This window comes from Salvelinus sp. IW2-2015, linkage group LG4q.1:29 (assembly GCF_002910315.2).
Source record: "Salvelinus sp. IW2-2015 linkage group LG4q.1:29, ASM291031v2, whole genome shotgun sequence".
In the NCBI taxonomy this organism is placed as follows: domain Eukaryota; kingdom Metazoa; phylum Chordata; class Actinopteri; order Salmoniformes; family Salmonidae; genus Salvelinus; species Salvelinus sp. IW2-2015.
Genome location: NC_036842.1, coordinates 76,277,277 through 76,291,020, shown reverse-complemented (window position 1 = coordinate 76,291,020; position 13,744 = coordinate 76,277,277). Strand labels below are relative to the sequence as shown.

The following is a 13,744-nucleotide window of genomic DNA, read 5'->3' as shown; positions in this document are numbered from 1 at the left end:
TGTGTGTGTGTGTGTGCATCCAAACTGTGTCCCAAAGCGGGGGGATTAGCAGCCAAACGGCTCAATGCTGGCTGAACTGTGTCGCCTTTTGATGATGCAGACTATGATGCGTTCGGATCGATTCCGCCATGTCCTCCTTTAATGTGGATTCTCTAAGCTGGACTCAAGAGATTCTCTATCTTTCCTCCCCTCTCTCTCTCTCTTTCCCTTTCTCTCTCACACACTTTCTCACTATCCCGCTTTTTCTCTCTATTTCTTTCTCTCAGCCTTTTGGCAGCAGTAAGAAACCATGGATAATTTCACTCCAACAGCCCCCAGTGTGACTAATACAGGGAGAACGAGGGATGAGAGAGAGAGGGAGATAGATAGAGACAGAGAAGGGGGAGGAGAAAGAGGGAGGACAGGAAGTGACAGTGGATAAGGGATGAAAGAGAGGGAAGGTGAGAAAGAGAATGACAGAAAAGTAATAGGGGGCAGATGGAGAAAGCAAGGAAACAGGAAAGGGGCCTATTACCTTACCAACCTCCAAGGAAATCATTGGTGTCATCTTGGTTTTCAATGGTATAGATAACTCACTCACATTGTGACATACAACCGTTTCATGTATCTAAATTCCAACCTTTTCCCAACCATTCCACCATTTCCAGATGCCCCCTGGCAACAGTGTTGGACTCCTTACAGCACCGCCCACTCTGGTGTGAGAGGAAGTGATGGCATGTTCCACAGGAAGTCGTTGTGTTGGCCGTAGGGGCGGGCCACTGCCGGCCAAACTAATTTCACACTTCCCTGGTACCCAGAATGCCCCTGGAGCTATCACCGGGCGGACAGACGGTCACAGAGCGAGAGATGGAGAGAGAGAGATGGAAAGATGGCGCAGGGAGGGGGACTGAGAGAGAGAGAGACCAGTAGTAGCCAAAAAGAGGGAGGGAAAGGAGTAGTGAAGGAAGGAAAGAAGAAGGGAGGGAAACAAGGAAGGAGGGATGAAGATTCGGTATAAACGTATAGCTAATGTTTTCCCTGCACCATGTCATTTGAGGACCGTCTCTCTCTCCCTCAGATGTCCTCAGGCCTTTACTGTTGTGTCAATAACATCAGTAATGTCCAGATCTGTCACTTCTTACACAGATAAACATGACTAATTACAGCAAAACAATCAACAGAAAAGAACAGACAGGCATCTAGGACAGGACACATCAGGGAAATTACCTCTACCTCCCTCTATCTGTGCCTTTTTTTATACCTTCTTCTGTACCTCCCTCAGTCGAACTACTACTGATACGGGAGTCTCAGTAAGCATCTCATATGTACTGAAAATTAAGGTATAACTATACCTCTTTGTGGAGACCGTACATTCAAATACAGGCAAGCTACACTACCTCTACCAACAGGGTGTCATGTTCAACACACTGATGCTGCTTTACTACTGTGGCCTTAGAGAGAGAGAGAGAGAGAGAGAGAGAGAGAGAGAGAGAGAGAGAGAGAGAGAGAGGGGTCTGAGTAGCAGCATGTCTGATGGATGGAGTGAAGTGACAGTAGGGTATTACAAAGGGAGAGAGGGCTATAGTTGTGTCTGTAATGCAATTCCCATGTCAGACATCAAACTGCTGCCCCATCTGGAGAATAAGCACACACACACACACACACACACACACACGCACACACTTGCAGAAACGCATACACACATACAGTGTTCCATAGGAGAAGCATAAAGCTATGTGTTAATCATGTACTGAGTCAGTACGACGGACACGTGATCACAATAAAATGGATAGGAACCTCAGCATTAGTAATCTGCACAATTTATCCCATACTGGAGAGACAATGACAAGGAGAAGAGAGGAGGAGCTTTCTTTTCAGATCAGACCCAGAACAGTTCATTGTCCCCCAAGGAGCAGTATATTAAATATATGATTGATTGTCTGTCTCACCTGAGCCGTCCTCGAGGGACGTGTCCTAGAGGGTGTCCGTGTGTCTTCCTGATGCCCTGATCGCCCTCATGCAGATGACTGTGTAGCGAGGGAGAGCGGGAGTGGGAGGAGCGAGAGCTGCCTGTGCTCTGGAGACTGCTGTCTGGCATCTCTCCATGACGAGTCTGGAATATAACACACACACAACACACACAGTCTGTTACACACACATTCCATAAATCTCTGTCACACACACGCAGGCAGGCACGCACTCCCATGCAAACACACATACTCTGTCTCTGTCTCTTTCTCTCTCTCTCTGTCTCTCTCTCTCTGTCTCTCTCTCTGTCTCTCACCTCCCCCAGGCTAGCGTGTTGTTGGTGTTGTCCCAGTGCAGGCAGGCTCCTCAGAGAGGGGACAGGAGACTGACCCTGTCGACCATGACCCTGCCCCAGACCTTGACCCAGACCTTGACTGCTGTCCCCATTGAGGTTGTTGTCGCTAGCGGAGCGCAGCAGGGAGCGGGGCGAGGGCAGTCCTCCCACCAACACACGTCTACGGTTGGTGTAGGAGGGGGTCTCCCTGAAAGGCACTGGGAGAGGAACACACAACATGTTGCTGGCCTAATCAACATGACAATGTATGCCTTTATGCCTAAGGCACTGCTGAGGCTACTGAGTTAGGAAAACATCTTACTGCATTAAATTAGGAATCTGGTGTATTCTTTCCTCCAAACACTAGATGGCGGACTATTCACACATAGCAGATTTACACGCAGTACACTGAATTATACAGAGCAAGTGCACATGACTGGGTGATTACAGTGGCTACAGTCCGAGTGCTTCAGTCACTTTGCTGAGGGATCTCTAACCCTCTGACACCACTATGGGAGAGTCCAGTGACCACCTCCTGTTAGCCACATACCCATGGCATGTACTGTAGTCTACTCACCAACGTCTGACACTTTGTGGATCTTGATGATTTCAGCCAGATCAAAGTTTCCTGCTATAATGGCCACCTGGAGGAGGAGAGAGGGAGGAGAGAAGAGGGGATAGAAGGGGAGGAGAGGCATAAGTCAAATATATGTTGTGTGTTTGTTCCTTTCCCAACTCTCAACTTCTCAATATGAGTGTTCTGTAAAACAAGGCTCCCATTGGAAACTGTCCTTCTCATGAGGAGAGAACAGAACCCTGCTGAAAGCTGCTGTCTCAGAGTCTGTCTGGAATAAACATCAGCCTGTGTTGTTTCAAGAAAACTTTTGGGAACAAATTATCGGACGTATACTACATCTACTCTAAACTACAGCTAACAGGGGAACACATTCCATTCAAACCACTTTCTCTCTCCCACCTTCCCTCCATCCTTCAATATCATCTTTTTCAGACAACATTTCATCACAAATTCTATCTCACCCCTCTTAATTTGCATTACTCTATGGTTCCATCTCTCTCTCTTTCTCTCTCTTTATCTCTCTCTCTGATTAATATTTCACACATTGGTATCCCTTCATTAAAAGGCTGATTGTAACAGATGTCTGACAGCAGTGTGTGTTTCTGATTTCTGGCACGGTGTGAGCGTGTGCATGTGAATGTGTGCACGTGTACATGTGAGTGTGCTGGTGGTGTGTGGTGCCAGATAGCCCTGTGTACAAACAAATGAACATTGATGTATTGAGGAAATCTGTGTTAATGTCAATTTGTCACAGGCTTAATCACACAGCTTGTCACAGAGGCAGGCCAGAGTACAGAAACAGTGTTCAAGTGGAGTTGCCTTCATGCCATGTAGTTATCACAGAAGAAATATATAAATAGTGTTGAGCTCCCTTGACCTCCAAGAGTTGCAAAAACTTTTCCATATTAAGTCACACAAAGTTGTCCTCATGGCATATGGTTACGGTATAACTAGAATGTGTAATGTCTGATAGAGGCCAGCTGAAGGATGGTGAGTCTCACCTGAAAGGCTGTCTGGCTGTTGTAGTTCTTGATCTCTTTATTCGCTCCCCGAAACAGTAGAACTCTGGTACAGCTATCCTGAAAGAGAAAGAGAGAGAAATGGATACTTTTGTTAGGCAAGTTAGATTAGTTGTGAAATGTTGGTATTTTGGTTGCATATGGATGTTCAATTCATCAGAACACACACGAACAAGCACACATGCACAACCGTGCACGTGCACACACACACAGAAACACACACACCGAATATATATGAGGCTCCAGTGAGTGCCAGCTCTGTTCTCTAAATTGGTCCCAACAGTGCTAAGTCTGATAATTACACTGACCAGAGAGAGAGAAAGAGGCTCACTTCCTCCCCCCATTTATCCTTTAATGCTAGAGCCTTCCTCGTCCCTTCTCTCCCTCTCAGAAATGTCTTTCCATTACACTCCTCTTCCCTCCTCTCTCCCTCCATTCATAGCCTACATAACATGGATGTTGCTGTGTGAATGTGTGTGTAATTAGGCTATATCATTGGGGCTGTGTGTACATGTATAGTCCTCTCCCTCTCTCAGGAGTGGTCCATGGGTTAAGGGGAAGGGCTATGTGTTTGCAAGGTATGAATAGAATTAACAGCGCTATGATTGACCTTAACCAAACTTGTGGCTGCTCTCTTCCTGGACCCTTTTGAGTCATACTGTATATACACTCACAGGAACGCACATTTCTGTTCATATTACACTGATCTCATAGGAACCTATAGTCAGAGTTTATTGTGTGTTTTTTCAAGGTAAGCAGAGAGACATGAGGAATCCACACATCTTCCTTTAACTAACAAGGCGGTTCAATAATGCAGTGCCTTTCCTATAATAGCTCTATAATCACTTCATGCTAATGCTAGCAACCCTTCCGGCTGTCTCTCTCTCTCTCTCTCTCTCTCTCTCTCTCTCTCTCTCTCTCTCTCTCTTACATTTTCAATTCAATTCAAAGGGTGCTATAATGGCATTGGAAACATACTGTATGTTTACATTTCCAAAGCAAATGAAACACAACAAACAGTAAAAAAAACTATCAGAAATGAACAGTAAACATTATACTCACAAAATGTTCAAGGGAATAAAGGCATTTTAAATGTCATGTTATTGGCTATGTACAGTGTTTTAACAATGTGCAAATAGTTGAAGTATGAATGGCAAGAGAAAATAAATAAATAAACAGATAAATATAGGTTGTATTTACAATGGTGTTTGTACTCCACTGTTTGCCCTTTTCTTGTGACAACAGGTCACACATCTTGCTGCTGTGACTGCACACTGCGACACTTCGCCTAACAGATACGGTATGTTTTGGTATGTTTCTAAACTCTTTGTGGGTCTGTGTGAAATATGTGTCACTAATATGGTCATACAATTAGCAGGAGGATAGGAAGTGCAGCTCAGTTTCCACCTCATTTTGTGGGCAGTGKGCACATAGCCTGTCTTCTCTCCAGACCCAGGTCTGCCTACGGCGGCCTCTATCAATAGCAAGGCTATGCTTACTGAGTCTGTACATAGTCAAGGATTTCCTTCATTTTGTGTCAGTCACAGTGGTCAGGTATTTTGCCACTGCGTACTTTCTGTTTAGGGCCAAATAGCATTCCAGTTTGTGCTGTTTTTTGGTTGAATCTTTCTAATGTGTCAAATAATTATCTTGTTGTTTTCTCACGATTTGGTTGGGTCCAATTGTGTTGCTGTCCTGGGGCTCTGTGGGGTCTGTTTGTGTTTGTGAACTGAGTCCCAAAACCAGCTGGCAAATTAGCGGGAATCGGCCTAATGCTGCTCTGTATGCATTATTTGGGGTTTTATGTTGTACACAGAGGATGTCTTTTCAGAATTCTGCATGCAGAGTCTCAATTGTGTGTTTGTCCCATTTTGTGAATTATTGGTTGGTGAGTGGACCCCTAACTTCACAACTACAGAGGGTAATGGGTTCTATTACTGATTCAAATATTTTTTACCAGATCCTAACTGGGATGTCGAATTTTATGTTCATTTTGATGGCGTAGAAGGCCCTTCTTGCCTTAACTCTCAGATCGTTCACAGCTTTGTGGAAGTTACCTGTGGGTTTGATGTTAAGCCGGGGTAGGTATCGTTTTTTGTGTGCTACAGGACAACAGTGTCTAGATTGAATTTGTATTCGTGGTCCTGGCAACTGGACCTTTTTTGGAACACCATTATTTTTGTTTTACTAAGATTCACTGTCAAGACCCAGGTGTGACAGAATCTGTGCAGAAGATCTAGGTGCTGCTGTAGGCCGTCCTTGGTTGGGGACAGAAGCAACAGATTATGGAAAAGATGGCGCCGGAGGGTAGGGCTGCCGTCTTATCGGCTCTTAACCAACCATGCTATTTTGTTTGTCTATTCACATTGTTCGTAACTTGTTTTGAACATAATGTTGCTGCTACCGTCTCTTATGACTGAAAAGAGCTTCTGGACATCAGAACTGGGATTATTCACCTCAAGTTGGACGAGGAGTTCTTCTTTAATGAGTCGGACGCGAGGGATATACTACAGATGCCCGACCAGGCCCAGATCCTCTTGATTCGCAGCAAAAGGGAAGTTGGGTTTCACGGAAAGAGATCGGGAAGCCTTGTGAGGACCAGGCGACGAGTGGCTAATCTGCCCTTGCCTTCCAGTCTGCTAGTTAACGTTCAATCGCTGGAAAATAAATGGGACGAACTGAAAGCACGTATATCCTACGAATGGGACATTAAAAACTGTAATATCTTACGTTTCACCGAGTCGTGGCTGAACGACGACATCAAGAACATACAGCTGGCGGGTTATACACTTTATCAACAGAACAGCAGCCTCTGGTAAGACACGGGCGGGGGCCTATGAACTTATGTAAACAACAGCTGGTGCACGATATCTAAGGAACTCTCAAGGTTTGCTCGCCTGAGGTAGAGCGTCTCATGATAAGCTGTAGACCACAATATTTACCTATAGAGTTTTCATCTGTATTTTTTGTAGCTGTCTACATAACACCACAGACGGAGGCTGCCACTAAACCAGCACTCAATGAGTTATATTCCACCATAAGCAAACACTCATCCAGAGGCGGCGCTCCTAGTGGCCGGGGACTTTAACGCAGGAAAACTTAAATCAGTTTTACTAAATTTCTAACAGCATGTTAAATGTGCAACCAGAGGGGAAATAAATTCTAGACCACCTTTACTCCACACACAGAGAGATGTACAAAGCTCTCCCTCGCCCTCCATTTGGCAAATCTGACCATAACTCTATCCTCCTGATTCCTGCTTACAAGCAAAAATTAAAGCAGGAAGCACCAGTGACTCGGTCTATAAAAAAAGTGGTCAGATGAAGCAGATGCTAATCTATAGGACTGTTTTGCTAGCGCAGACTGGAATATATTCCGTGATTCTTCCGATGGCATTGAGGAGTACACCACATCAGTTACTGGTTATATCCATAAGGGCATCGAGGACGTCGTCCACACCAATTTTATTAACCAAACACTTGTTGTTGTTTGTGTACATTGGTTTTATGATGACATATGTTTTTACCCCAACACCGCTTTCCATCCATTTACATAGCAGGCCCTCATGCCAAATTGAGTCAAAAGCTTTTTTTGAGAACACCAAATCATGAGAAGACTTTGTTTTTGTTTTGTTTTGTTTGTCAATTAGGTTGTGCATGGTGTATACGTGGTCTGTTGTATGGTAATTTGGGAAAAGACATATTTTTCACTGAGGAAATGTAGGAGTCTGCTGTTAATGATAATGCAGAGGATTTTCCAGAGGTTGCTGTTGTCTCCACTTTTGTGGATTGGGATGATCAGGCCTTGGTTCCAAATATTGGGGAAGATGCCACATCTGAGAATAATGTTAAAGAGTTAAAGCATAGCCAATTTTAAGTTGTCCATATATTTTATCATTTAGTTTAGGAAATAATCAACATCCCAGGCATTTTTGGGTTGGAGAGTTTGCATTTTGTCCTGTAGTTCATTAAATGTAATTGGAGACTCCAGTGGGTTCTGGTAGTCTTTAATAATAGTTGATTCTAAGATTTGTAATTGATTGTGTATATGTGTTTGCTGTTTGCTCGTTGTTAAATGGCCAAAAAGATTGGAGATAAATAACTCTTCGTGTTGTTGTTTTGTTTAGTGTGTTCCAATTTTCCCAGAAGTGGTTTGATTCTATGGATTCTTCCATTACATTCAGCTGATTTCTGACATGCTGTTCCTTCTTTTTCCTTAGCGTATTTCTGTTCTGTTTGACCATTTGTCATCATTGTTCATTGTCTTTCGGTTGTCTGCTTGACATTTTTACATTTGATAGGGAAGCTGAAAGGTCAAATATACTTTAGGCTTTCTACTGTCAGATTTACACCTTTACTATTGCAGTGAAACATTTTGTCCAGGAAGTTCTCTAAAAAGGATTGAATTTGTTGTTTGCCAATAGTTTTTGGTATGTTTGTACACAACTCTCCTCCCATCTATAGCATTTCTTAATAGTAAGCAGTTTATCCTGCATTTCTTCTTCTCTGTTCAAGTACACTGTGATTTTGCTGTGATCCGATAGGGGTGTCAGTGGGCTGACTGAACGCTCTGAGAGACTCTGGGTTGAGTTCGGTGATAAAGTAGTCTACAGTACTCTCTCTCTCTCTCATGTTGTAAAGCTGCTGTAAAGCATAGCATGGGGGTGGCCTCTTTTAAAGGCATTTAAATGTATTTATTTTTACTTTACACTTAAAGGTAAGGAGCAAACTGTAGCTAATGACCCCATTAAGTCTCTGACAGTGAATTAGCTAGGGCGGTTAATACACATAGAGGTGGGCTGTGGGTGTGTGTGTTTGTGTGTGTGTGTGTGTGTGTGTTTGTGTTTTGTTCTCCCTTAGGCAGGAGTCTCTAGCAGTAGCAGGATAATCTACTGGGAATGAGAAAGTATCCATTAAAGAGAAGGGGGCTGACAGGGGTGAGACATGAGAGACAGGGGGTGATAAAGCAGGAACAGGGAGAGAGAGATGAGTGGAGAAACAGAGAGAAGGGAATTATGGGATGGAGAGAAAGAGAGGCAGTGGTTGTTCAGTGTGTGTATGTGTGTGTGCATGCTCTTTTTATTTGGAATGGGGAGATGAATGGCAGTAGAAAACCCATGCATCAACTTACAACAACACACACATACAGTATACACACATATACACTCACACACATATACACTCACACACAAACACACACACACACAAATGCACAAACGCTCCAGGAGACCAATTATAGAGAGGGACATCTGTCTCCCTGCTTGCAGCCATAGTGATATTACAGGAAACCATTAAGAATCGAGCAGACTTCCTCTACACGTTTCTTTACCATGATATACACTGAACATCAGCAGGTCAACTCCAGAGGAGTAGAGTTCCCCTAAAGTACCGTCGCTAAAAGCAATCTAAAAGCTTTGCATTTTACTAAATGGATGAATCATTCAGGAGACTCAGTTTTAAATACAGAATTCAACAGCTTTATAGAGGGTTCCATTGTCAAAAGAATGTAAGATACAATCACATTTCCAATCTGTTCCCTCTCCATGTCTTGTCTGACAGGTGCCTGATTCCACCTGGACTCCTGGATAATAATGATGACAGAACCAGTTTGTATTTTGAATTTCGTTGTCTCACATTGAGATTCGTGGTTGGAAGTAAGATTTGGAAACGTGTTTGCAAGCTTGTATCATGATGTGTGAAAAATTTAACAACGGTCGCAAACTTGTAACTTCACATTTGAATACATTCAATAAGATTTGCAAGCATAATTTATTTTATAAGTCCACGCTCGGGTTCTGTCACTGTTGTCACACTACCAAGAGATTCGTAAGATTGTAGAACGTTTTGTACATTTGTAGAAAGAGATTCACAAGTAATGAATACTGATTTGAGCAGCAATAGGGGCAGGACCATTTTTACTCCTGACCAATCCGTCAAAACCACAGCCGCCTAATTGCTGCAACCATTGGATGGATTGTTCCATCAATCAAATCTCAGGAAATAGCTTGAAGAGGAGAAGTCATTTTTACAAAGTAACATTATTAACGTTACTCGGCCGAAAGTTCTAGAATAAAACAGTCTACTTGAAGGTAATCATCTCTTTATTATGTGTACATACATGTTTTGTGAAAAGGCATGACAGTAATTTGTTTATCATGTGAAATATAAGTGGTACATTTCAGAGGAAATCTATTGACTGCAGCTAAGTTAACTTTAGCTAGCTGGCTTCTGAAATTCATCCTAGCTTTACTATCAACTGGCTAACATTAGATTTATCAGGCAGCTTTAGATGCTAGGGGGAAACAAATACATTTGCTAGTTAACTATCTGATTGATAAAGTTGATATGAATACCATTATATATTTTAATATTTTATTTTAACCTTTATTTAACTAGGCAAGCCAGTTATTTACAATGGCGGCCTACCCCGGCCAACGCTGGGCCAATTGTGCACCGCCCTATGGGACTCCCAATCACGGCTGGATGTGATACAGCCTGGAATCGAACCAGTGACGCCTCTTGCACTGAGATTATAAACTGGGTGGTTCGAGCCCTGAATGCTGATTGGCTGAAAGCCATGGTATACCATGGGTATGACAAAACATTTATTTTTACTGTTATAATTACATTGGTAACCAGTTTATAATAGCAATAAGGCACCTCGGGGGTTTGTGATGTATGGCCAATATACCACAGCTAAGGGCTGTGTCCTAGCACTCTGCCTTGTGTCGTGCCTAAGAACATCCCTTAGCCGTGTTATTTTGTCCATATACCACACCCCCTCTGGCCTTATTGCTTAATTAGTACCCTCCAAACTCGTCATCAAGCTCGAGACCCTGGGTCTCGACCCCGCCCTGTGCAACTGGGTACTGGACTTCCTGATGGGCCGCCCCCAGGTGGTGAGGGTAGGTAACAACATCTCCACCCCGCTGATCCTCAACACTGTGGCCCCACAAAGGTGCGTTCTGAGCCCTCTCCTGTACTCCCTGTTCACCCACGACTGCGTGGCTATGCACGCCTCCAACTCAATCATCAAGTTTGCAGACGACACTACAGTGGTAGGCTTGATTACCAACAACGACGAGACGGCCTACAGGGAGGAGGTGAGGGCCCTCGGAGTGTGGTATCAGGAAAATAACCTTACACTCAACGTCAACAAAACAAAGGAGATGATCGTGGACTTCAGGAAACAGCAGAGGGAGCACCCCCCTATCCACATCGACGGGACAGTAGTGGAGGGTAAAACGTTTTAAGTTCCTCGGCGTTCACATCACGGACAAACTGAATTGGTCCACCCACACAGACAGCGTTGTGAAGAAGGCGCAGCAGCGCCTCTTCAACCTCAGGAGGCTGAAGAAATTCGGCTTCTCACCAAAAGCACTCACAAACTTTTACAGATGCACAATCGAGAGCATCCTGTCGGGCTGTATCACCGCCTGGTACGGCAACTGCTCCACCCACAACCGTAAGGCTCTCCAGAGGGTAGTGAGGTCTGCCCACACGCACTTATCACCCAGGGGCAAACTATGTGCCCTCCAGACACCTACACCACCGCGATGTCAAGGAAGTCCATAAAGATCATCAAGGACAACAACCACCGAGCCAGCTTGCCTGTTCACCCGCTAATCATCCAGAAGGCGAGGTCAGTACAGGTGCATCAAAAGCAGGGACCGAGGAGACTGAAAAACAGCTTCTATCTCAAGGCCATCAGACTGTTAAACAGCCATCACTATTTGAGTGGCTGCTGCCATACATTAAAAAATGTTTCAACTAGCCACTTTAAAAATGCTGCTTTAAAATAATTGTTTACATACCTACATTCCGCATCTCTTTGTATATACTGTACTCGAAACCATCTACTGCATACTTGCCTATGCCATTCTGCTACCATCACTCATTCATATTCTTTATGTACATATTCTCTCCCTTTTACACTTGGTGTATAAGGTAGCTGTTGTGAATTGTTAGGTTAGATTACTCGTTGGTTATTAACTGCATTGTCGGAATCTAGAAGCACAAGCATTTCACTACAACTCGCTGAACATTCTGCTAACCATGTGTATGTGACAATAACATTTTATTTTGATTTGATTTAATTATATAGCTGTCAACATGTAGCTAGCTCACGTTTAGCTAAGTTAAATTGAAACTGCTATGGAAAAATTCCCCAACATCATCAATGTAGCCTAATAATGTTAGTTTCTAGAAGAACAAATATTATACATGGGGAGAACAAGTATTTGATACACGCCGATTATGCAGGTTTTTCCTACTTACAAAGCATGTAGAGGTTTGTAATTTTATCATAGGTACACTTCAACTGTGAGAGACGGAATCTAAAACAAAAATCCAGAAAAATCACATTGTGATATTTTTAAGTAATTAATTTGCATTTATTGCCATGACATAAGTATTTGATACTCAGAAAAGCCAGAACTTAATATTTGGTACACAGAACACCTTTGTTTGCAATTACAGAGATTCATCACGTTTCCTGTAGTTCTTGACCAGGTTGCACACACTGCAGCGGAATTTGGCCCACTCCCATACATGAACTTCTCCAGATCCTTCAGGTTTCGGGGCGTGCGCTGGGCAATACGGACTTTCAGCTCCTCCAAGTAATCTTTCTACTTGGGTTCAGGTCTGGAGACTGGCTAGGCCATCATCCAGGACCTTGAGATGCTTCTTATAGGAGCCACTACTTAGTTGCCCTGGCTGTGTGTTTGGTCGTTGTCATGCTGGAAGACCCAGCCACGACCATCTTCAATGCTCTTACTGAGGGAAGGAGGTTGTTGGCCAAGATCGCACATGGCCCCATCCACTCTCCCTCATACGGTGCAGTCGTCCTGTCCCCATTGCAGAAAGGCATCCCAAAGAATGATGTTTCCACTCCATGCTTCACGGTTGGGATGCCTGGTTCTTGGGGTTGTACTCATCTCTTCTTCCTCCCAAACACGGCGAGTGGAGTTTAGACCAAAAAGCTCTATTTTTGTCTCATCAGACCACATGACCTTCTCCATTCCTCCTCTGGATCATCCAGATGGTCATTGGCAAACTCAGACGGGCCTGGACATGCGCTGGCTTGAGCAGGGGGACCTTGCGTGCGCTGCAGGATTTTAATCCATGATGGCGTAGTGTGTTACTAAATGGTTTTCTTTGAGACTGTGGTCCCAGCTCTCTTCAGGTCATTGACCAGGTCCTGCCGTGTAGTTCTGGGCTGATCCCTCACATTCCTCAGATCATTGATGCGCCCACCGAGGTGAGATCTTGCATGGAGCCCCAGACCGAGGGTGAGTGACCGTCATCTGAACTTCTTCCATTTCTAATAATTGCGCCAACAGTTGTTGCCTTCTTACCAAGCTGCTTGCCTATTGTCCTGTAGCCCATCCCAGCCTTGTGCAGGTCTACAATTTTATCCCTGATGTCCTTAACAGCTCTCTGGTCTTGCCATGGAGAGGTTGGAGTATGTTTGATTGAGTGTGGTGGACAGGTGTCCTTTATACAGGTAACGAGTTCAAACAGGTGCAGTTAATACAGGTAATGAGTGGAGAGCAGGAGGGCTTCTTAAAGAAAAACGAACAGGTCTGTGAGAGCCGGAATTCTTACTGGTTGGTAGGTGATCAAATACTTATGTCATGCAATAAAATGCTAATTAATTACTTAAAATCATAACAAGTGTGATTTTCTGGATTTTTGTTTTAGATTCCGTCTCTCACAGTTGAAGTGTACCTATGATAAAAAATTACAGACCTCTACATGCTTTGTAAGTAGGAAAACCTGCAAAATCGGCAGTGTATCAAATACTTGTTCTCCCCACTGTATATATTTGCTAGCTATATTTTAAAGACTTGTTATTGACTTTTGATGT

General features: G+C 43.7%; 1 protein-coding gene across 1 annotated transcript in view; it reads right to left on the bottom strand.

Moving 5' to 3' along the window:
* The window catches only part of shank3a (SH3 and multiple ankyrin repeat domains 3a), a 302,959-nt gene that overhangs the window by 121,683 nt on the left and 167,532 nt on the right, over positions 1–13,744 (bottom strand). The window contains exons 8-11 of the mRNA XM_070443122.1: positions 3,860–3,937; positions 2,859–2,925; positions 2,264–2,499; positions 1,929–2,092 (exon numbers count right to left, since the gene is read on the bottom strand). Coding sequence (XP_070299223.1) covers positions 1,929–2,092; positions 2,264–2,499; positions 2,859–2,925; positions 3,860–3,937 — 545 coding nt within the window. The remainder of the gene's footprint in view (positions 1–1,928; positions 2,093–2,263; positions 2,500–2,858; positions 2,926–3,859; positions 3,938–13,744) is intronic.